This window comes from Erithacus rubecula, assembly GCF_903797595.1.
Source record: "Erithacus rubecula genome assembly, chromosome: 25".
NCBI classification, from domain to species: domain Eukaryota; kingdom Metazoa; phylum Chordata; class Aves; order Passeriformes; family Muscicapidae; genus Erithacus; species Erithacus rubecula.
The window spans coordinates 2,755,185-2,778,860 of record NC_136677.1 but is presented as its reverse complement, the minus strand read 5'-3'; the positions used below and the strand labels follow the sequence as shown (position 1 = coordinate 2,778,860).

The following is a 23,676-nucleotide window of genomic DNA, read 5'->3' as shown; positions in this document are numbered from 1 at the left end:
TTAGGTTTAAAAGAGTGTTGGGTTTTGGGTACAAAATTTGCTCTGCAAGAGTGTCCCCAAGCCAGGAGCTTTTCAGAGTGGCCAGGAGTGACCTGTTCCCCAGGTGGTGCTTGGAAATCTCCAGCCAAGGGATTTCTGCAGGACATAAAGTGGTTACAAGGGTGTCCCTTGGCATCTGGCTAGACAGAGATGGGCTAGACTCTAAATTCTGCTCATTTTACTGCAGCAGGATTTACCCTGGGGGAGTAAAATATCAGAATTTAACCACTCATAACACTCACCAGAGAGGCACCAGATTTTGGGATGCTGCATTGTAATTATCAGTTACCTGTGCTAAAAAAAATTTACTTTATAAAGAAGGGGTTGAATACTCATTATCTCTGTTTTTAGGCTTCCTCTCCTGCATAAAATCTTGTGATTGATGTTTTTGAGACTGGTTTAGCCTCTGGGTCATTCTGGTCTCTCTGTGTAGCTGTAACTCCAGGCAAATTAAGCTGTAAGTACTGGGTTGATTTTACTTAAAATTTCAACTCCTGAACAGCACCTGATCCACCAACAAAGTAAAAATACTGCAACTCTGCGAGCTTGCTGCTACTTATAAAAATCTGATTTGAGTTTGGTCCCATCTTTGGTGGGGGGGAGGGAAAAAACCTGTCACTGGGAATGCTAACACCAGTAATTGAAAATAGAGTCAGTATTTCTCTAGACTATCAAACCATCCAGACTTCAACTATATTTTTTTATATATTTTTCTATTGTGAAATTAAACGGATCAGTCGCGTATCAAAACATAGTTGGCCTCTCTCATTTCATCTGTAGGAAGACTGCAATTATAACTTCATTTACACAGCAAAAATACCTTTGTTTTTTCACAAAAACAGTGTGACAAGACAGTGTGCTGTATTTCCTGGTGAGAAGTTTTGCATATATTGAGCAGGGCCAGGGGAGAGCCCTGAAAATCCTCCCCTGACATGCTCCTGGCTTGGCAGGTAGTGGTGAGGTTCACTTATTTTTTTTCTTTTTTTTTTTTTTTTTTTGGTGAAATTCACATTTTGCTGTCACAAAAATCAAAGCTCCAAACAGTGGCAAGCAGACTTTTTGCATTTGGCTCTGCAGCCAGTATTGTGTCTGCTGGGAATGTAAGATGAGAAAATAACATGTATATGTGTGTGTGTATATTTATATTAATTCTAAAGCTGTAGGTAAAACTACAGCTGCTTTTAGGAAATTCCGATGAGGGAGCATCAAATCCCCTGCTGTGGGCCAAATTATTTTAAATTTTCAGTAATTATTGCTCTGTGTGAGTGTAGAAAATCTGGATTTGCACACACTGGAGGCTCCCCCTTCTGTCCCACCACCGTGCTGGCATCTGAGGGAGTATCCTAAAAATACCTGGGAAATGGATTTTAAGGTGCAAGTGGCAATTTTTTTTGTTTCAGTGATGTGGTGGTTGTAAGCTCCAGATTAATTAAGCCCCATGTGATGGGCAGGGGCAGCAGCAGGAGGGGTTTGGGCAGCAGATCTTAGTGTGGGGATGTTTTTAACTTCCCACAGCAGCAGGAAGCTAAAAGTCACCCCTAAAATAAACGTGCTGCTGTACCTTAAGGTTGCTCAAAGATTGGGTCTTTAAAAGGGAGCAAAAATATGTGAAAATGAGGGTTTTTATTATCATGGCAAGGACAATGATGGGGATGCCAAGATACGACTGCCTTGCAAGATAAAGTGGCACATGTTCTACACAAGAATGTGTACAATGTCTGACGACTCTGGAAATCTGTTCCACAGCAGATTTCCCAATAAATTAACACAACAAAAATACTTTCATATAAAACAAAGTCCAAAGGATTTTTTTTTTTGTCCTAAAGTAAAAGCAAAACCTTCAGAGACTATATTATCTCTCTCTCTACATATATAATCTCCTGAATTTATTTTTTTTTTAAATAAATTTTTTCTTGTCTTAGAAAAATAAAATGAGTAGCCAATTTAGTCAACGGAAAATATCTCACAGACTTAAAAGCATGCCCAGCAAGCATAGCCTTGTAAGACTAAATTAATGTTAAATCAAAGCAATTTGTTACTCAACCAACCTAGTCTGCAATTCACAGTTGATTACTACAAAGTGTATTCTTAAAATTATTATTATTTTTTTCTTCTTTTTTTGGCCCATATAAAAATAACATATTGCAACTCAAAGTGCATTTTTAAAATAAACAATCAACTATTTTTATCAAATAAAATATTTACACCATTTGGTTTTGTACAGTCAGAAATGCGCTTCAGGCGATGACCATGGGGACGTCATCTGAAAATCCAGTTATCATTGGGGCTTCATCGTCCTCATCCCCTGCAGAACAAACCCAAAAGAGAGATTTAGGGAGCCCTCAGCACTTTATACTCTGTCTTTAAATTATTTGTATGGAAGGAGGGGTTTAATTTGTTGAAATATTGGTTGGGAAAACTTTTGGTGATTGGACTTGATGATCTTGAAGTTTAGTAACTCCATAATTCTGTGATTTGTATTCTTAGATCAAATCTATAGAGATTGTGATGCCAGAGTGCCACAAACTATGATAAAATAATTAATTCTTGACCTGATTTCACATCTTCAATGAGTTTTTAAGTGATTTGCAGGGGAAGGAGAGGTTTAATTTGATAAAAATATTTGGTCGGGAAAGCTTTTGGCAGTTGGACTTGATCTTGAAGATCTATCCCAACTTTGACTCCATGATTCTGTGATTTGTACTCTGAGACCAAATCCACAGAGATTGTGATTCCAAAGTGACCCAAACCATGATAAAGAATTAATTCTTGCCCTGATTTCACAACCTCAATGAGTTTTTAAGTGATTTGCATCAGAAGGAGAGGTTTAATTTGATAAAAAAAATGTTTGGCTGGGAAAACTTTTGGTGGTTGAACTTGATGGTCTTGAAGATCTATTTCAACTTTAATGATGCCATAATTCCATGATCTGTATTCTTAGGCCAAATCCACAGAAATTGTGATTCCAAAGTGGCCCAAACCATGATAAAGAATTCATTCTTGCCCTGATTTCACATCCTCAATGAGTTTTTAAGTGATTTGCATTGGAAAGAGGAGTTTAATATGATAAAAATATTTGGTTAGGAAAACTTTTGGTGGTTGAACTTCATGGTCTTGAAGATCTATTCCAGCTTTAATGATTCCACAGTTCCATGATTTGTACTCTTAGGCCAAATGCACAGAGATTGTGATGCCAGAGTGGCCCAAACCATGATAAAGAATTAATTCTTGCCCTGATTTCACATCCTCAATGCACTTTTAAGTTAGGAAAACTTTTGGTGGTTGAACTTCATGAAGTTTTTTTTTCCAAGTTTAACGACACCCTAAGTCCATTATTTGTACTCTTCAATCAAATCCATAGAGATTGTGATGGCAAAGTGACCCAAACCATGACAAAGGATGAATTCTTGCCCTGCCATCACCCCCCCAGCACTGTCCCCAAACGCCCCCAGGGCCCCGTACCCAGATCATCCCCCGAGGAGAAGATGGCCGAGCCCAGGCGGGAGCTGTAGTGGCTGTTGGCAAAGGCAGTGAAGCTGTTCTGGAGCCTCCTGTGCCTCATGTAGAGCACCACAAATCCAATGCCCAGGGTCACCAGCAGCAGGAACAGCACGGGCACCACGATGGCAGCCACGTCCGTGCCTCGGTCGGACTGAGCAGCAGAGGAGTCTGAACCTGGTGAGGGAGGCACACAAAGAGCTGTTTGTACCAACAGCACTTCCCTGAAGAATTTATGAGCCTTCCCTGAGTATTTTTTGAAGGAGGATGAGGAGAAAATAGGGACTGACCCGTTCCCAGCTCGTCGTAGAGAAGCGTGGCTGGCTCCCCGCACATCTGGCCCCCGTACAGGCAGCGAGCCTGCACGCTGAACGAGTAGTTGTGGCCCATCTTCAGGTTGGACACCTTGAAGAAGTTCTCTGTGGTGTTGCCCAGGTAGGCTGTGATGTTCATCAAGCTGTCAAACATGTGGATCTCGTAGCCCTGAGGGAAATACAAACCCCACATCACTCGGCTGCAAAGGGCGGGTCTGCTCCTTTCAAAAAGGCTTTGAAATTTTGGTTTTCCACCTGCATCTGGCTTTGAGGAGTTCTGGTGGGCTGTCAGCTGGGAGGGAGCAATGGGGAGCCTCCTCAGGAGCCCCTGCTGGTGTGCACTGACCTTGGCCAGCTCAGGGAGGAGAGATTTCTCCTCTCCCAAGTGACAGGGTCAGAGGACATGGCCTCAGGCTGTGCCAGGGGAGGCTCAGGTTGGACATCAGGAAGGATTTCTGCACTAAAAGGGTTGTTAAACTTTGGAAGGGCTGCCCAGGGAAGTTTGGATTCCCCATCCCTGTGGGTGTTCAAGAAACAGGTGGATGTGGCACTCAGAGCTCTGGGCTGGTGTCAAGGTGAGGATCAGATCCAATCTTGGAGATCTTTTCTACCCTAAATTACTTTGGTTTGGTTTGTCTGGTCCAGTCTGTCCTTAGCACCCTCCCCAGATCACCCAAGCACAGAGTCCAGCAGGATGAGGATGTTTTTGGTGCATTTTTCTACCTGCCCATGCTCTGCCAGACAACATTTCACAGATTTTCTATCCAAGTCTGAATAATGACAACTTTCAGAGTTCCTGGCATGGCAGGGCAGTGTCCTATTCCCACTCCTTTCACACAAGGGACACTTGTCCTTTTCTAGCAGGGTAATTAAGTTCCTAAAAGGTGACTGATTGCATCTATCAGCTTCAGAGCCTCAGCCATGACAGGAATTTTAGTGAGCTTTTCTAGAGGGCTCACCAAGGACAGGATGGATTTCAGAGCCTGTGAAAGGAGCCTTGCATGACTCTGCCCCAGGATTTTCTGCAGGGCAGGAGGCACAGCAGAACTCACCCGGCTTTCATTGAAATTACTTTCCTTCAATGCCAAACTCTTCCAGAAAAGCAGAATATGGTCATTTTCAGTGATGATTTTTAAGGCGTCCGGTGCAGACAGAGGGACTGCAAATGGGAAAAAATGAGGTTGTGGCACTGGTGGCATTTTCCTCTTACAGGAATGCAGTCACTGCTGAAAATTAGTGGGGTTTTTTAGGGATCAGAACAATACTCTGCTTGGAAAAGGGATGTGCTGGAGGGGAGGAGGCTGTGGGGTGGAAGCTGGGAGGAATTGTTCAGTGCTAGGGCTGTAATGGTATTTGATGATGTGTCCACAGCCAAACTGGTGTCTTTCCCATCTCCATTTATCAGGAGGAAAACACTGGATATTTTCATATTTGGAGGTGTCATCACCTCCCCTGGCAGGCCTCCCAAAATTGGGCTTTGGCTGTGAGAGAGAACCAAGAGCTGCAGGAACAGGTATGGGTGGTGTGTCCCTCACCTGTGTTGATCTTCATGCTGGATTCCTTGCTCATGTTTCCCAGCTGGACAATCACGTGGTATTTCCCTCCTGGCTCCAGTTTCTTTATGGTGTACTCCACCGTGCTGTTCCGGCTCTTCACTTTGTAGATTTTATCTGTTTTCCTCACCAAATCTTTAACTGCCACGGCATAGAGCTGAAGGGGGAGGAAATGGATAGAAAAAAAAAAAAAATCTCATTTTCCTGCAGAATTTCAGCTAAAAGTGGCAGGACATTAGAAGGGGCGGGTGAAATTTGCTTTAAACCAAAGCTGAGCTTTACAGAAAGCCTGGAAAGCAAAACTCCAAGTGTTTCTCTGGATCTCTGCTCAAAATCAGCATTTACTGATACAGAAAATGAAGTTAGTACAACAGATGAGAGCAGGAGGAAAACCTCAGCTTGTATTTTTCTGTGAATTACAAGGGTGCCATGCAAACCCCTGCCCAGTCAGAGTTTCCAACTCTGCTGGGAAGGTTTATACCTCCAAACCTTTGCTGTTAAAGTCTCTGGAGCAGAATGGGAGGGGAAATATTGCTGAGAAAATGACTGGCCTTCAGTGGAGCGAGACGTGAGTGTATTCCAGCGTGGCAGAGAACAGAGCAAGGCTTTGTTGGGGCAGGAGGCAGTGCCCCAGCCCAGCCTTGCCCTCTTGGGCAGAACCTAAGCCCAGAAAGGTGTTTTGACACAAGCCAAGTGCATCAGATATCCCAGACCTGGCTGTTTTTAAATGTTACAGTCCTGAGCTAATGGTTGGTAGGGAGGAATGAAGATGATTTTATGGAGCATAGAGCTGATGTCAGGCTTCCTCCAGCAGAAGGAAGGCGAGGCTGTCTCTGAGGCAGGATTTGGCGTGCACAGGGACAGGAGGAAGCTCAGTGAGGCGTTACCATGTCCTGGTCAGGGGAGTCGTAGGGCGATTCCCACTTGATGACAGCGAAGGTCTTGCCGGTGCGCACGGCGTGCAGGTGCCGCGGGGGCAGCCGGTTATCGGGGATCATCTTCACCACCACCGAGTCCGACGGGGGCCCTTGGTAGGGAGACATCACCCGCACCTGGGAGGGAGGCACAGAGGTCAGGGGAGTGTGCTGGAGGAGCTCTGGGCGGGTAGAGGGGCAGGGAGGAGCGGAGCCCACCAGGAACAGGTACTGCTCGTCGCGCTGCACCAGCACCGTGATGTTGTGGGCGCTGGTGGTGCTGTTGTGGGGGCTCCTGTACAGCTCCAGGAAGGACGTGGCATAGAAGATGCCGTAGACCTGAGGAGGGAGAGCAGAGCAGGGTTTGGCATGGGTCAGAGCATCCACTGTGTTGGGTTGATGAGGCCAGAAATGTGTATTCTGTCCCCATCTGCTGCAGCCGGGTGGGGCAGTGACCCTTATCTCCATGCCATATATTATCTGCTAATGAGCCATCTTTAAACCAGCTGGAGCAATCATCTTTATCTTTCCCATGACCCACCCTTCATCCAGGAGGTATCACCTGTTAATGGGCCATTGTTAAAAACTGAGTGTGGCAGTGATCCTTATCACTGTGGGAGATATCTCCTGTTAATGGGACATTGTTTAAAACTGGGTGTGGCAGTGATCTTTATCTCCTGGCACACATTACCTGCTAATGGGCCATCTTTAAACCAGCTGGGGCAATCATCTTTATCTTCCCACAGCCCATCCTCCCTCCAGGAGATATCTCCTGTTCCTGGCCAGTGAGTCCCAGTGCATGACTGATAAAATTCCATCATCCCACTGGGAGATGCTCTACCCAGGGGAGGAGCCAAGCCTTTCCTACCCAGATAAAAACTGACATTTTGGACACCAAGGTACCTTCTTTCCACTGGATTCCAGAGGAAAGCCAGACCTTTCCACATCATCCCTGGAGCTTCAGAGGAAAACTGCACCTTCTCCAGGAGCACTGCTCCAGCTGAACCACATCTGCCACTGCAGGAGGATGCAGCCACCATTGAATGGGACTGCTGCCACCACCCTGACTGACTGACAGGTGTCAGCTTGGATTCTGACTCTGGCAGTGTTTGGGATTGTTCTTTGTAATACTGCATTTCTATTTTTATTTTCTTAGTAAAGAACTGTTATTCCTAATTCTCCTATCTTTGCTTGAGTGCCCCTTAATTTCAAAATTATAACAATAATTTGGAGGAAGGGGGTTTCTATTCTGCATTTCAAAGAGAAGCTTCTGCCTTTATTGGTCCTTCAAACCAGGACACACTGGCTGCCACTTTTTAGGAGCATGAAGCAAAAACCCCTTTTCCTGCTTTTCCCTCTGTCTTGCCCAAGTTCAATCTCCTCACTTGCCTCTGAACTCCCAACCCAAAAGCCCTGAGCCCAGCTCAGGTAACAGCAGGTGATTCCAAGGCTGCTGGAGCATTGTGCTGTCTGTGCAACAAGCAGACAAGAAGCCTTTCTTTACTCCTATTTAAAAGGCAGGAGGTTCTTTTCCTCATTATCCCCCAAATTTTCAGGGCCTTGGAATTCAATCCAACCAAATGATCCTGATTTTTGGGGTTTTGTGTGCTGCTCTGAGCTAGAGCCCAGGGTGGCTGGGGAGGGAAGGATTGCTGCCTTACCACATTCCTGGGGCCGGTCCAGCTGCATTCCACAGCTGTCTGGTTGATGGCCTTGGCCTTGAGGCTTGGGGACACAGGTCTTGTGCCACTGGTCACCACATGCACAAAAGACAGAGGGCTGTCACCCAGCTCCGTCTTAGCCCAGGCAGAAATTTCATAGGGGGTGTGTGCTGTCAAATTGGCCACTGAGCAAGAAGAGAAAGGGGCACTGTTAGGTGAGGGCAGGGTGGGAGCACGAGGGAAGGGTCAGCATCAGCAAACAGACAGCAGCCTGCCTCTCCTGGGCTGTGCTTCCATGACTTTGCAGTAATTTCCTTTATACAGAACCACCTGAGGCTCTGGAATCCAACCCAGCCTGTGTTTTCCTGTGCCTGATGATTTCCCACATCCACACTGATTTTCCCAAACTAGAAATGGGATTAATAGGGATATGTGCTGTATGCAAGCCCAAGAAATCCTTGTTCTGTTTCTGCTCCCTTTGGCAGATTAGAAATGGAACAACAAACAAAACCCCATGTGATGAGAAAGGACTAGTGCAGCTCTGGGGATAAATCCCAAATCTGCTTGAAATCTCCAGGTTCTGAAAACAGAGAATTTGTGTTTTTTCCTGTCCATATTTAAACAGAATTGTTTTAGCAAAAACTACTAGTTGCAAAACAAACAAACAAAAAAATCATATAACCTCTTATAAATCCTTCTGTTTGGTGTTGACCAAAGAAAATATTTTGATATTTTGAGCAGAATTTACCTTTTTGGACAGACTTTTCTCCTTCTATGACCAGAGTCCTTTTTTCCTGCCTGTGGGTATCAAATGTCCAGTAGATGTTGACCACGTAGCCACTGACCTGTCAAGGCCAAGGACACAGAGCCATCAGCTGAGCTGATGCACACAGGGTTACTGTCAGACCCCTGACAGTCTTTGCATTGTATTTTCCATCCCAGTTAAGAGCCCCGGGGCAGTTTGGGAGCAGGAAGAAATGATTTGGCGTGAACCAGCTGGTAATTGCAATGCTTCAGTGGGTGACAGCTTCTCCCAGCCACTTATTCACCATTTACCCAGCTCAGATGGAAAGGGAAAAACTCTCACCTTGATATTCGTGGTCATTTTTAGGCTGAAACTTATGGAGTCCTCACTGTAGCTCTCAATGTGGATGACAGGGGGAGGAATGACTGGAGAAAAGAGAGAAAAGACCTGTTAGTACAGCACAAAGAAATAAAAATATTTATTGAATGGAGACAGATAAAATGCAGCTTTTTGTGTAACACCCAGCTCCAAGAACAGGACGCCCCAGCCTTGGCTAAGAAATGTCCACCTCAGAGAAGACACTGACAATTTTTTAAGTCCAGCACTTTAAATCTGCTTTATCTGTGCTTTGCTCAGTGCAGGCTGGAACTGGAGGGGTCTGAGCAAAGGGATTTCCCTCTGAGCTCAGTAGGGTGAGCTCCTATCCCAGGTAACAGCTCCTGGGAGCTGCTGAGGGGGGTCAGGAGCTGTCGGTGCCAAACTCGTGCAAAACCTGAAGTCAAAGCTGTTTCTGTTCTTTTACCTCTGTTTTTCTAACCATCAGGTAATTCACATTATCTGAATCCTGCACTTGGAGTAGCCTGGGGTTTTCTTCCCCTTCTTTCATCTGACAAATCAGCAGACAAGTGTGACACAGGGACATAAGTTTGGGTGGAAAACTTGGCATGAATACAAACGACTTCAAAAGGCTTTTCTTGAAAAAAAAAAAAAAAAACAGGTTGGGAAGGTAATTATTTACTGTGTTGTTTGAATTTATCTGCTGTGAGACTGATATTGGGATAGTTCTTGGGTGCTGTGGTTGTTTTTTACACTCTAAACCTGCAGGAGGAGCCACAATAATTGTGAGCCAAGAGGGAGAAGGATGAGCCAGGATCCTTTTAGAGTGGGAGTGATAGAGTTGGTAATTTCTTGTCTATCTGGAGGCAGGATTTGGCCCACAAAAGCCTGAGGGGATCTGCAGCCTGGGGGAGAGGGGACAGGTCCTGCTCAGTTCCAGGGCTGCACATCCATCCCCTGTGCCACAGGGCTCAGAGGAAGACTCAGTGACCCCTCCAGACAGCTCAGAATGAGTGAAAAAGTCACTTTTTACAGGTCACTTCTATCAGCAAAGCTGTTGAGCAGTGTGAAAGGTTCAGGAGGGAGAATAAAGGGCAGGGAGGTGGCTCTGGGTGCTGCTGCTGCTGTTTCAGGCTGATGCTTTTTGTCACCTCCCCTGAGCTGGCCCAAACAACATCATTTACCTTTGCCTTTGATGGTGGTGATGGATTTGGATTCACTCCAGTTCCCCACCCCTCTGCTGGTCACTGCAGCAACCTTTGGAAAGCAGAGGGAACATGAGCAACATTGTACAGTGCAAACAGAGGAGGAGGTTGGAGCAAGGTTACAGACCTGGCAGGGCTCTTGGGAAAAGGACTTGCAAGCAAACAATGGCTTAATTACCCGGCAATAAAATGCTTAATGCAGAGATAAAGCTGCTGCTGGAAGTCAATTAAAGGAATTTAGGGGAGGGAGGTGCAGCCTCTCTGCAGATAACTGCTCTCTATGAGATCTTTGGGGAGTCCATCGAGATAAGGAGCTTGGGACCCCATGGGCATAAAGTAGGTGAGAGCCACATGCAAACCCTGAGTGAACTTCCAAAAATTTATTTGGGCACTGATTATATTGGGAAGGAAGACCATGGGAGGAAAGCCTCCCACCAGCTGTGAGAATAACACAGATTTGGAGGAAGAGGTTTATCCCCCCTGGCAGTGAACTTCCCCCAGAACACAGGAGAATGGACAATGGCAAAGCACACATTTCCCAGACTTTCATTTCCTATTCTTATTACTTCTGTCTATAATTACCCAGCCTCTCCCCTGTGCAGACATTCCCCACAGGCAGATCTGCTTCTTTTCCCACTGATACACCAAGGACCAAATTTATCTCTGGCCCACATCCAGTGCAATTGCAGTGACATTGGAATGGGCAATGAGCAGGGAGGATTTTGTAATCCAGCCTGGCCTTCTGGGACAAAGGAGCAAATCAAGGGCCTTGGAACTATAGACATTAGCAGTGCAAATGCCAAGCCCCTGGTGTGGGTTGGCATTAAAGGGCAGGGATTTAACAAGATGTTTTTTTAACAAAGTGGGTTTTTTTGCAAGTTCTTAGCTGTGCAGGAATTGGGCCACTCAGAAATGAGAGCTTAACAGAGAGAGCTTTGGAAATACTCTGAGAGCTTTGGAAATACTCACCCTGACTGTGTAGAGAGTGTTGACCTGCAAGTCCTTGATCTCTGTGTAGTTCTTGGTGGTTCTGAGGGATGTCCACTCCTTGGATCCACTGCTGCTGTATTCCACCTAGGAGCACCAAAACAAGGCATGAGGGGTCAAAAGTACCAGATCAGCAGGTCCCTCTGAGACAAAATATCAGCAGAAAGAATGGAGAAATTAAGAACTCAAGGGCTGTGCTGCTGCCTACAGCCTGCAGAATTCCTTCTCCTAACTTGCCTGGTGTTCCCAGCAGATTTTCTCCCCAAAATATCCCCTGCCAAGCCCACCCCATGCAGCTGGCTGTGTGCTGCTGTCCCCATGCCCCGAGCTGGGCTCAGCCCCAGCAGGACTCACGATGAATTCCCGGATGAGGCCGTGGGCATTCACAGGGGGACTCCACCAGCACATCACCACACCCTCAGCTTCCTTCTTCAGGGACAGCTGAAGGTTGAGGGGAGCATCTGGCACTAGTGAGAGAAAGAGAAATACGAGTGACAGTCACAGTGATGTGCCCAGAGAATGCAGAGAAAAGCAGCACCTCTTTAAAAAACCACCACAAAGTGTTGGACAGCCCTGCCTGCCAGTCCAGCACAACTCCCAACCCCATGGCAAAACCCTTTTTGTTCATGGCAGGGATCTCTCCCTGTTTTAGCCCCAAGCAGCAGAAATCTGCCATGCTTGGGAGCAGCAGCTCTGCTTACATCCTTCGGGTGCTCTCAGTGTGATGAAGTCGTTGGTGTTGTAGACCCGGCTCAGACACTGCACCTGCACCTTCACCTGGTAGGTGCAGTCGGGCTTGAGGACCTTCAAAACGCTGTTGGTTTTGTTGCTGTGGGTCTCCAAGACCTTCCAGATGCTCTCGCCGACCATCCTGAGGGATAGAGCCATGCACCTCCAGTCAGGATGGGCATTTTTAGCACAGGGCATAAAGATTTGTCCCAAAAAAATGGAGCCATTTCAAAAGGTTGCTGCTCGTTTTGGTAAAGCCACACCATCAATCTTGAAAATATGCCATTGGAAAGCCTGAACTAAGCATGGCTTGGTGACTTATAAGCTCCTGAGCTTTTCTTTTGTGCTCGAATTTATTATCTTTGTTCTTGCTGTTAATGGTTCCAGAAAGACAAACCCAAAGTGGGAAAAAAAATGACTATGACAACTTTACTCTCTGAGTAAATAGTCAAGGAAGAAGCCAATGCAGTTTGTCACAAATGCCCTCTGGGTGCACCTATTTTGTATCTCTTTTGCTACTAAATCTAATATTAGATTTTCCAGGCAGAATTTGATTAAGGAGCTCTGAATGTTTCAGGCCTGGTTCTGTGTGGTTCTCTGCAGCAAATACAGGCACACCTGTGCCCATGCTTGTCCTCTTTACCTGACACAGCAGCAGGGGAGGGATGATGTACCTGTAGTAGATGTTGTAGACACAGGAGGTCGAGGACATCCTTTTTGGCCGAGCCCAAGTCAGGGTGACATCACCAGAGAAATCAGCTGTCCACTGCAGATTCTGGACTTTGTACACGATTGTGTCATCTGAGCAGAGAATGGGAAAGGTTCATTTACTGCAGGGAAACAAACCCTGTGCCCAGGAGAGACACAGGACTTCTGTTTGTGACACCAACAGCAGGGGAGGTGGAAACAGCTCTGATGAAGGGATGTCTGCACCATTTAAATGAGATGTGTGGTTGATCAGTGGAGACTGGGCTCACAGAGGGCAGCTCAGAGCAGGGATTTACCCCTGCTGCTCTTAGTTCTACCCAAAATGTCTCCATGCTGCATCAGACAAGCATCCCCTTCCCCCTAAGGAAAAATAAAGTGTGGCTGTTGATGAAATGCTGGAAATTTGGGACGTGTGTGAGTGCAAACTGCTCAGAGCCACTTTTCTCCTGGTGTGATCAGTCTGTGCTGTCCCTGTCACCACCCAGGGCCTTTCTTTGTGCATTTTCCCTTATGTGTTCAGCAGCAGGACCCAAGCAAAGGCTGGTAATTCAAGGTTGGGACTTGCCTTGACTCGAGCTCTGCAGCTGAATCACTGCCTGACCTTCCCAGAGGCATTCAGGGGATAAAAGCACCCTGGAACCCAGCCCTGGCAGAGCTGGGCATGGCAGGTGCTGATCTGAAATGCCCCAAATCCGTGCCCTGCTCCCACCAGGCCATTCCCTGCTCTCTCTGTATGTTGGAAACCAAATCCCACTGTTGTGGCTTGGCTCAGCTTTGGTGCTGAACAGAAACCAAGCAGAGCAGAGTCAATTTGCTGCTGTTTTGCTTTCCCTGAACAGCTGGAATTAAAACCAGCAGGCACGTGGGTCCATGGAAGGCATGGCAAGACAGTTTTTCCAAGGGAAGAGAGATGGTTTTCCTTTGGTGGAGTTGTGCACCTCAGCAGCTCCTTCCCCCTCCCCTGAACCTGCCAGCCTCTCCCAATCAATATTTAATTAAAGAACTAAACCTGATTGATGCCCAGCCCTCCCCAGTTCATGGGGAAGCAGCTGAAGCTCATGGCCAGAGGCAGTGATCAATCACTGTTATCAGCCCAGGGTGGGCTCTGTCCCTCTGCCCCCCCAGGGCCACCAAGGGCCAGCATGGGACAGCCAGGGATGGCAGCAGGGCACATGCCACATCCCCCAGGGTCACCTTGCAAAGCAGGGCAGAGCAGGAGACTCTTGCTTCACCTGTGGGCTGTGTAAAATAGACAGCTTTGCTCCTATCCATCCTAATTTTTTTTTCCCCCCTGTGTCTGAGGCTGCTGGAAGACAAATTGTCAGTGTAGAAGCTGCTGAGAAGTTTGTCCCAGCTGGTGATAAATGGGTGAGGAGGTAGCTTGGACAAGTGAGCAGAGGCAGATAAATCAAGGATGTGAGGAGGGAAAGGTCACACATGCAGCTCTGTGTGCTGACAGGGAGTGAGGGATGGCAGAGGCTGCTGCTTACCTGTGCAGTTCCTCTCATCACTGCTGTCTGAGCAGTCCAGGTACCCATCACAGCGCTCTGTCAGCAGGATGCAGGCCTCCCCATCCTCACACCTGAAACCACTGGGGCACGACAGGCTGCTTGGAGTAGCTGAAAAAGGCAGAGCACCTCAGGACTTGAGGCAGGGAAGTTCCCTCAGCAGCCCTGGAATGTTTGCAGGTGGCTGCATGTCAGGGATGGAGCTCAGGCTGATGTGTCAGACACTGGGTTGTCTCCTTCTGGTTCAGAAGAACCTGGAGCTTATCCCATGAAAAACAACTGGACTTCTAATGGGAACAGCACAGCTTGGGCTTTTTATAATTTTGTTGTTTTGGGTTTTTTTTTTTGTAGAGGATTTCTGTTTTCTATAAAGGACTTTTCCTACAGGGATTTCCAGCAAACAAAACCTCCTCAGAGGCTTCCCAAGGGAAGGATGGAGGTGGGGCCATGTCCCCTGCCCACACTCACGGCAGCTCCTCTCGTCCGTGCCATCCTGGCAGTCCCTCACTCCATCACACCTCTTCCAGTTGGGAATGCACTTGTGCAGCTGCTGGCACTGGAACTCGAAGCGGCTGCAGCGCCCTGGCAGGGCTGGGGACGTGGCTGTCACGTTGGGTCCTGCACACACAGAGACACGGCCAGGCTGGCACTGCCACCAGCAGGGACCCGCTGCTGTCCCCAGGTCCCGGCTCCACTAGATGGCAATCGCCTTCCATCCAGCAGGTGGAGGGGATGATGAAACCTAAACCATCCTCTCTGCTGGCTGCAGGGGGCTGGAAAAGGGGATGTCCTGCTCTGGAGCACTGTCCCAGCTGGTGGCAGAAGGGTGACCCCAGTGCCAGAGGACATTTTACACCACGATGTAAATGAACCCCATAACCCAGCCAGGCTCTGCAAGGCCAGAATTCCTTAGAGAGTGATCTGGGATGTTGGAGTCGGTGGGTTAGGGGATTCTCTGAATCCTTCAAGGAGGAATCAAAGTGCAGGGATTGAATTAAAGCCTTTGGATGGATTGAAGTATATTAAGCTACTCACACATAAAGTAGACATTTAAGTAGAAGTAAGTCAGTAATTTTAGGGTGAGTTCTAATGCTTTTAATAAGTGAAAGGTTTCAAATGCCACAGTAGCAGTGAGTGTTCTAGTGAAGGTTGAAACATAGTGGTATCTTCAGCAAGAGGCTCCAGGCTTACAGGACTTAGACATAACAGAGCTACAGGAAGAATATTGCTGACATTTTTTATAGAGATTGTATGTGTAGTTCTATATGTAACCTGGTGGGCTAAGAAACTAGAATTCTAATAGATTAAGAAGTGGTGGTCCGAGCTTGCATCTTACCTTGTTAGAAAAATCCTATATAAGAGTTTTTACTGGGAAGAATTGTTTTTAACCATTCTGGCTTCTAGCCATTCACTTATTGCCACTGCATTTGCCATTGCTTTTTGCTATTGCTCGTCTGTGTACTGTTGAGTCTGATGTGCTTTGTAATAAATAACCTTTTTAACTATTAGCTGCTTTGCTTATTTAAGATTACCCAACAAAGTAGGAGTCTAAGAGCTCCAGAGCTTGGTGCCTTAGAGCACTGGAGGTCCAAAGAACCTCCAAAATGGGGAAAGGGAAGGGGTGAGGCAGAGGAGAGCTTACTGGAGGTGGGACAGGCCTCTTCATCAGAGCCATCAGTGCAGTCCTTGTAGCCATCACACACCCAGCTGTTCATGATGCAGGCGCCGCTGTTGCAGCGGAAATGGTTGGGCAGGCACGTCGGGGGGATCAGCGTGGTAATGGGATGAACTGGAGATCCTAAAAATACACCAGGGAGAGCTGATCTGAGCTCCCTGCTCCTGGGTAAGCTCTGCCTGCTCCCTGCTGAGCCAGGGGGAAGCAAGTGAGGAATCAGTGTTTTCTCTGTGTTGTGTCTGTAATCAGGATATCCAAAAATATAGAGCAAAAGGATGCATGGAAGTGCCCACTCATGGGGCATTTTTGGAGCTGTGGGGGCTGTGGGGAGGCAGAGTGATCCTCCAGCATGTCCCAGTCCCTGTCACATCCACGTCCCAGCCTCAGCAGTGTGTCCTTACCCTCGCAGTCCCTCTCATCAGACCAGTCCCCGCAGTCGTTCTCCTGGTCGCACTTCCACCGGTTGGGGATGCAGTGCCCATTCCCACACTGGAACTGGTAGTACCGGGAGCAGTTTGGGGCTTCTGTTGGGTTTTCTGGCAAGGAGAGGAGAGTCCTGTGAGCCACAGGGTAGGAGCACCTCAGGCTGGCCCAGAGAGCACCACCCTGAGCAGCAAAAGCAGATTCCTTCCTCTTCATCCCCAGCATTCCCATTCCTCCCAGCCCTCGCTCTGTTGCTACCACTGCTTTGTCTGTCTGTGCTCTTCGTGACCAGACGCCACCCCTGATTCCAGAGCCAGAGCAGAATCCAGCAGAGCATGGCAGAAATGGAGGAGCAAAGCCTGCAACTCTGAAATGAGGCTGCAGCAGCCTCGCCTGGCTGGGTACAGCTCCTACAGCCACCCAGGGAACAGTGGTAAATATTGGGTTTGGCTGAAAACTGCTTGTCTGCTCAGGGCTGGGAGTCTGAGCAATAAATATGGTCACAGAGGAGTTAGTGAAGCACAAGATGTGCCAGATTTTCTGCTTGCTCCATTCTACCTGCCTGCAGCATGAGGGAAATGACACCAATCTCCAGCTAGGACACGCTGTGATGTGCACAGGGAAAGCTGCACTCACACATACATGCACACATGAGTGAAAACATGAGGAAGACAGTGCTCCATGCTCCTGGAATCCAAAGGAAGCTGGAGTTGCAGTGGCAGGAGGCCCTGGGGTGCTGCTCACCACAGTTTGCTTCGTCAGAGTAGTCACCGCAGTCGTCCATCCCATCACACTTCCACACCAGGCTGATGCACACACCATTCTGGCACTGGAAGCTGAACTGGTCACAGGTCCGGTGAAACTCGGGGTCCTGGGCTGCAGGGAGAGGTTTGGTGTGAAGATCAAGGGCTTCAGGAAAGCTTGAGCAGGAAGGAGCACACTCAGGGGATTTCTGAGCAGAGCATCGCGGTCTAGAGCCATATGTCTGGAGCTCTCTTCGGTGAGCTGGCAGTTCCTGGCTCTCCCCATGCCTCTGGCTTCATTCTGTGCCACCCTCCCTTGGCAGAGGGGACATTGTGACACTTACAGCACCCAGCATAGCTGGCATCTTCATCCGACCCGTCCCGGCACTGGATGATGCCGTCGCACACCATGGAGTGGAACAAGCACTGCTGCCGGTTCTTGCACACAAAATCCATGTAGCGGGTACACAGGGGCTCTGCAGGGATGGGGGGGCAGGAGAACAGGGGGTGGCACCTCTGCTGTCCTTGCCAACAACAGTGTCACCCACAGGAGGACAGGGGGTGGCACCTCTGCTGTCCTTGCCAACAGCAGTGTCACCTGCCGGGCTCCGCGCACACCTGAGCGCAGCGCACGGGTTTTAGAGATTTTACAGGAAATTCCCAAGACAAATGGTTTGAGCAGTGTCCCTCACAGGCTGCCCTCACCCAATCACCCCTCAGGGTGGGCACAGGCACCAGCAGGGCTTTGTGTCCTCCCTGGCAGTGTCCCCCCAGTCTGTGCCTTTTGCTGACCCGCCGATTTCACAGGGGGCTCGTGACTGCACACTAAGGCTTTGCCATTATCTCCCAGGACTTTACTCCCAGTGGGACAGGCTTGGGCAGACCAGGAATGCTCTGCCATTATCTCCCAGGGCTTTATTCGAATTGGGACAGGCTTGGGCAGACCAGGAATGCTGCCAGCCCTCAGTGCTGGCCCCCAGCAGCTCCCCCTGAGCCCGGTACCCACCACAGTGCTGCTCATCCGAGGCATCAGAGCAGTCATTGATGCCATCACAGTGTTTGCTGGTTGGGATGCAGGTGCCATTGGGGCACTGGAAGCCGTTGCACTTCTTCTCTGAAATTCAGAATTAGGTGGATGTTGAGTGTTTTTCAGAGTTTTGTTAAAGCTGTTTTAATTAGCTAACAAAAAGCCATGGTTGCCTTTGCACTATGATTGATTTTGGAGGGGTGGGGGCTCTCCCCATGGGTTTGCTGCTGGTTTAGCTCAGTGGGTGTGCAGGAATCCCTCCCACCCGTGGCAGAGCCCCCCAGACACACAGGACACGTTACCACAGCTGGCAGGGTCCTCATCAGAGCCGTCCTGGCAGTCGGCGTCGCCGTCGCACGCCCAGCGCTGCGGGATGCAGTGCCCGTTGTGGCACTGGAAGCTGGAGGCCTCACAGGTGTGATAAACTGCTGAAACCAGAGCAGGGACACACCTGAGCTGGGCTGTCACCGTGTCCCTGCTGAGCTGAGAGTGAGTCAGGCACAGCACCAGAACTGCTCCTTCTACTGCACCAGGATCTCCCACCATGGCAGGTCCCAGCACCAGCAACCCCCCCATGGACCCCAGGCAGGAGAATTCCACGAGTCCCAGCTCTCCATGGACTTCCCATTCTTGCTCCAAGCCGTCTATGCCTCAGGGGTGGCTTTTGCAGGTAGAGATCCCCCAAAGCTCTCCCCAAAGCCAGCAGCCTGTCTCCCCCTGATCTCAGTCCTTGGGGTGTGTGGGCAAAGGTGGCAGTGGTGGCATCGTGCCAGAGATGGTGAGAAATGTCACCAAGATCAAGCAAGGCTTGGCAGAGCTGCAGAGTCCCCGTGCAGGGCAGGACAGAGTCAGAGAGAGCTTTTAATTAAGGCAAACAAGGCTCTTCTATGTTGCCAAAGCAAACAAGAAATACGATTCTCCCTGGGGGTTTTCCTTAGGCTCCTGTCAGGAAAATATCTGCCTGTGGGGTATCTGGGTTGCAGCCTGGTTTGTGTTGTCACTTCAGAGACAAATCCTGCTCCTCAAGCAGGAGAGAGCTCAGATTTATTGAGAAAAGCAGCGTTCAACTTAATTAAATGGCATGATCCTGAGTTTTAGGTTAGAGAGTGACATGCACTCACAGATATTTTGAAACAGTACAATCTGGTGGCAGTAATATTCTATTAGGTATTCAGCATGAAATGTAATTATTTTAGATAAGAGCAATAATTGCAGCCCGGTGAAGTCAGAAGGAATGTTCCTCAAATAATTGTGATCCTCTTAGATAATTCCAACTTGGGGCTTTACAAACCAGACACGCTTTTTGAAGTAGGTTCCTCTCCTGTAGTAATTCTCTCTGGAAAAACTCATATGAGAGATAAGTGATACCAATATAAATTAAACCTTCCTAGAAAGCCACACTCGTGGAATACTAATCACCAGGCTCAGCCCTGGGTGCTCCAAGCACAGCAAATGCCACAGGGGTGAGCAAAGAGGAGCTCAAAGACCTGAAAGGGATCTCTCAAATCCTCATTCCAGAGCCCCAGGACATCAGCTGGTGCCACTCTCTGTCCCAAATGCTCCAGGCTGCACCTGAGCCAAGCTGCTGCCAGCATTCCCAGGGCTGTCCTGGTCCCTGCAGGCTCCCCATGGATCTGTGGAAAGCACTGCTTTTATCTTGAAATACCCCATGTATGGCTTGATAAATACAACTTCGTGTTTTTCACAGATGGACTGTTGCTCTGCCTACTCTGAGAAGTCTCCTGCAAACACTGAGGTCTTTGGCTTGGTTGATAGTTTTGCCTGGTTGTTTCTAGAAGAAAAGGCCAATTGCTATCTGTTGGTTTTTCTGATGAGAAAAAGGCTCTGTGTGGGTGTTTGCTCGGGAGGGGCTGAGGAGCATCACTGTGGTGCTGGGGAGGGTGGAGAGTTGTGGCTTTCTGCTCCAAACACACTCTGAGGCTCACAGGACTTGCTGCACAGGAGGCACAAAGTAGGAGCAAGGTTATTTCTGCCAGCCAGGCTGCTTCAGCATGGGTTGTAAGAAAAGCAAGAGTGGATTTCTATGTGGGACTCCCTACTTGGGACACCCTCTTTAAGATTTCCAGCCCATGGAGTGATGAGGCTGCCAGAGGAGGACCAGAACTGCCAAACTAAACTTCCCAAACTAAACCTGCCTCTTCTTCAGATCAATTAACTGTGGAGAAGCTGCAAAGGATGTGCCTATTTTCTGCACCAAATTAATTTTAAGGAGTGAAAGCTGTGAAATGCTGCCAGTGCCCACTGGCCTGATCACTGCCTCCCTGCAAAACAGGAGCTGTTTTTGGCAGGAGAGCCCTTTGGCTGCTCAGCAGCCACAAAACCACTTCCCATCCCACAGAGCTTTGCCTGTGGGTGCAATCTTGCAGGTAAAAAGCAAAGTTGGGTCTCTGTGTGAGCATCTCAGAGCTGCCAGCAAATTCCCAGTGAACCTGGGGGAGGAAATGCTCAGATATGGAGCATCACATCACCCTAAAGTGCTCTAACAAGCAAGGAAACTGAGGCACAAGACACTGGCTAATGTCTCCCAGGTTGGAAGTAAAAAGTAGGAGCAGCAGGAGGTTCTTGATCAAGCCCTGAGCACTCACCAGTGCAGTTGGCTTCGTCAGACCAGTCCCTGCAGTCGTTGTCCCCATCACACATCCAGGACAGACGGATGCACATCCCTGAGCTGCAGCTGAACTCATCACTCCTGCACTGGTGAGCCTCTGCAAACAGAACACTGGGCTTCAGGTTGTGGGAATGGCCAAGGAGCAGAGCAGGAAAGCTGGAGGATAATGGCACAGAAATCTCCCAGCTGGAACATGGTGAGGGGAAGAACCAGCACACTCTCTTCTCCTGTCCCTCATTTCCCAGGATGGTCCTGCCCCTAATTCCCAAATAACCTGTAAATGCTGGTCCTGTTCCTAATTCCCAAATACCCTGCAAATGCTGGTCCTGTCCCCCATTTCCCAGTAAATGAGGAGACAGCCTGGGTAAAGGGGGATCTTTCCCTACATCACCTCCAAGCAGCAGCCATGGGAGGAGCAGCTTTGAGCACAGAGAGCAGCTGCCCAGGGGAGGAGGTCTGAGTGTGGGCACTCACCACAGTGGCTTTCATCACTGTTGTCCCCACAGTCATCCTCCAGGTCACATTTGTAGGACAGAGGGATGCAGGTCCCCGAGCCCTGGCAGCGGAACTGGGTCTCGGGGTCGCACACGGTGGTTGCTGATGGAGGAGGAGGAGGAAGAAGAGGAGAAAGAGGAGGTTAGAAAATGGTTTCTGCTGCCTGAGGGTGTGTGCTGAGTGCAGGGAAGTGGAGGGACAGGGACAGAATCCTGCCAGTCTAACCTGAATTCCTGCTCTTATGTTTTAATGCCATTTTTAGGAGCTCCATGTAAAGCAGAGCACATGGGGCAGTTTTCTCCTGATGTCTACTCCCAAGCCAGGGAGCAAGAAGCCAAGGCTGTGTAGAGGTGTCTGCTCCCCACAAAGGGGATTGAAACCTCAGGTGGGGGGGATGAGACAGGGCAGCCAAAGCAGGGGAGAAGCTGGGCATGAGTGTTGCTACCCAAGGCAGGATCTCTGTGCCAAGGAATGGGGACCCACAGAGGCTTCCCTACACTAGAGCCAGACACTGAACTCAAACTTGCACTCTGCTGACTGGTACCTCAACTTTGCCAGGGAAATAAGTTTATTGGTACAAAATGGGCATTAACAGCCTCTCTCCTTGTCCTGCAGTGATTCCTAACTTCAAACCCAGTCCCCTTTTCCACAGTGCACTAATCCAAACCCTTCAGGCTGTGCAAAGCTGCTGTACACATTAGCAATTCCTAACTCTGCTCAAAAAGGTGACCTCCATCTTCAATGTGTGAATTTGATTTATTATCTCAACAAGAGGTCCATGTCAGCACTATCTGCTCTCTTTTCCTCATTGACTGTGCCCTCAATTAGCTTCAGAAGACAATTAATGCAAGACACAGTTGGCATCAGCCTCACCAAATTTGAGACACTGACGCCTCATCAGGTCAAGGGGATTGGGACAGTTTGCTTTGGGAGTTGATCACAGCAGCTCAGAGAGCCTCTTGCTCTCCCTGACTGTGAAAGGAGTGTGGATCACCAGCTCAGCAGCTGGACCTGGCCAGGCCACCAGGGCAGGACACTCACGGCAGTTCTTCTCGTCGCTCATGTCCCCGCAGTCATTGTCATTGTCACACTGCCAGATGCTGTTGATGCAGTTCCCATTGGAGCACCTGTACTGGTTGGGCAGGCACGTGTTCTCTGGGACAGCAGAAAGAAGCTGGCATGAGGCTGTGCCTCCAGAAATGGGCCACTCTTGTCCCCAGCAGAGGACAGGTCACAGTGCCCAGCGGTGATGGCAGAGAGCCTGGCAGGATTTACCTTCCTTTGTGCAGGTGTTGTTCTTCATGGCATAGCCATGGGGACAGTCACAGCTGAGCTCCCCACTGGGCAGCACCGTGCTGGCCACACCCTCGGGGCACCTGCAGCTGCGGCCGTGGTTGGACCTGGGCAGGCAGAGCAGGCTGCAGGGCCGGGAGATGCAGGCGTTGTGTCCTGGAGCAGGGCAGGGACAGGAACGGGGTCAGGGCAGGGACACGGGGGAGCAGTGCCACCTGCCAGCCCAGGACAGAGGGACAGGAGTGCCACCTGCCAGCCCAGGATAGGTACAGGAGTCCCTGTTCACCTGCCAGCCCAGGATAGGTACAGGAGTCCCTGTTCACCTGCTACCCCATGACAGGCACAGGAGTCCCAGTGCCACCCGCCAGCCCAGGACAGAGGGACAGGAGTCTCAGTGACACCTGCCAGCCCAGGACAGGCACAGGAGTCCCAGTGCCACCTGCCAGCCCAGGACAGAGGGACAGGAGTAACAGTGCCACCTGCCAGCCCAGGACAGGCACAGGAGTCCCAGTGCCACCCGCCAGCCCAGGACAGAGGGACAGGAGTAACAGTGCCACCTGCCAGCCCAGGACAGGCACAGGAGTCCTAGTGTCACCTGCCAGCCCAGGAGAGGTACAGGTATCCTAGTGTCACCTGCTTTGGGTTCAGACCCTGTCAGGATCCAGCTCTGCAGGGCTGAGGGCTGAGGTCACCCCTAGGAATGCCCAGAGCCATCTGCTCCAGGGAGTCTGAGGGCCTTTAAGGGGGAAAGATTGGTGTTGGAGATCTACCAAAGGATGTGAGTTACACCCCCAGAGTGCCTCTTGCCCCTCCAGTCTCCTGCAGGGACTGTAGAGCCCTTCAGTGCTTGGGTACCCATCTGGAAATGGGTATAAACAGCACACAGGGGCCTCCACTGCCTGTCACAACAGAGAGGTGATTAAAGGACAAAGTTGGTGCAGCCCTGAAATCCTGGGGTTTTTGGTCTATACAACACTTTGATGGAAAAGCCAGGATCTGTGACAAACTATGAGCTGCCACCAGAGCTGAGTGCCCCAGGAGCTCTCTCCTTGGGGAGCATCTCTCCTGGCAGCCAAAAAGCAGAATACACCACTCATGAAACTCATTCCTGATCTCTATGCCTGGGAGCCTCAAGCCCTGCAGGAATGGGGATATATTCAGGAAATGCAAGCCAGGATGATCCAGTGGGCTGGA

General features: G+C 49.3%; 1 protein-coding gene across 2 annotated transcripts in view; it reads right to left on the bottom strand.

Moving 5' to 3' along the window:
• Positions 1-1,006: 1,006 nt before the first annotated feature.
• The window catches only part of SORL1 (sortilin related receptor 1), a 47,165-nt gene continuing 24,495 nt past the window's right edge, over positions 1,007-23,676 (bottom strand). The window contains exons 22-48 of one of the 2 annotated variants that reach the window (XM_079326555.1): positions 22,465-22,638; positions 22,231-22,344; positions 21,169-21,291; positions 20,672-20,791; positions 18,368-18,490; positions 18,045-18,152; positions 17,383-17,514; positions 17,040-17,171; positions 16,274-16,408; positions 15,840-15,995; positions 14,666-14,815; positions 14,180-14,308; positions 12,656-12,782; positions 11,954-12,123; positions 11,607-11,719; positions 11,235-11,339; positions 10,245-10,317; positions 9,067-9,149; positions 8,728-8,824; positions 7,980-8,164; positions 6,538-6,657; positions 6,292-6,456; positions 5,387-5,561; positions 4,904-5,010; positions 3,828-4,020; positions 3,502-3,714; positions 1,007-2,344 (exon numbers count right to left, since the gene is read on the bottom strand). In XM_079326555.1, coding sequence (XP_079182681.1) covers positions 2,277-2,344; positions 3,502-3,714; positions 3,828-4,020; positions 4,904-5,010; positions 5,387-5,561; positions 6,292-6,456; positions 6,538-6,657; positions 7,980-8,164; positions 8,728-8,824; positions 9,067-9,149; positions 10,245-10,317; positions 11,235-11,339; positions 11,607-11,719; positions 11,954-12,123; positions 12,656-12,782; positions 14,180-14,308; positions 14,666-14,815; positions 15,840-15,995; positions 16,274-16,408; positions 17,040-17,171; positions 17,383-17,514; positions 18,045-18,152; positions 18,368-18,490; positions 20,672-20,791; positions 21,169-21,291; positions 22,231-22,344; positions 22,465-22,638 — 3,590 coding nt within the window. In that variant the 3' untranslated portion in view covers positions 1,007-2,276. Of the gene's footprint in view, positions 2,345-3,501; positions 3,715-3,827; positions 4,021-4,903; positions 5,011-5,386; positions 5,562-6,291; positions 6,457-6,537; positions 6,658-7,979; positions 8,165-8,727; positions 8,825-9,066; positions 9,150-10,244; positions 10,318-11,234; positions 11,340-11,606; positions 11,720-11,953; positions 12,124-12,655; positions 12,783-14,179; positions 14,309-14,665; positions 14,816-15,839; positions 15,996-16,273; positions 16,409-17,039; positions 17,172-17,382; positions 17,515-18,044; positions 18,153-18,367; positions 18,494-20,671; positions 20,792-21,168; positions 21,292-22,230; positions 22,345-22,464; positions 22,639-23,676 lie in introns of both variants that reach the window. The other variant, XM_079326554.1, reaches the window with a different exon arrangement.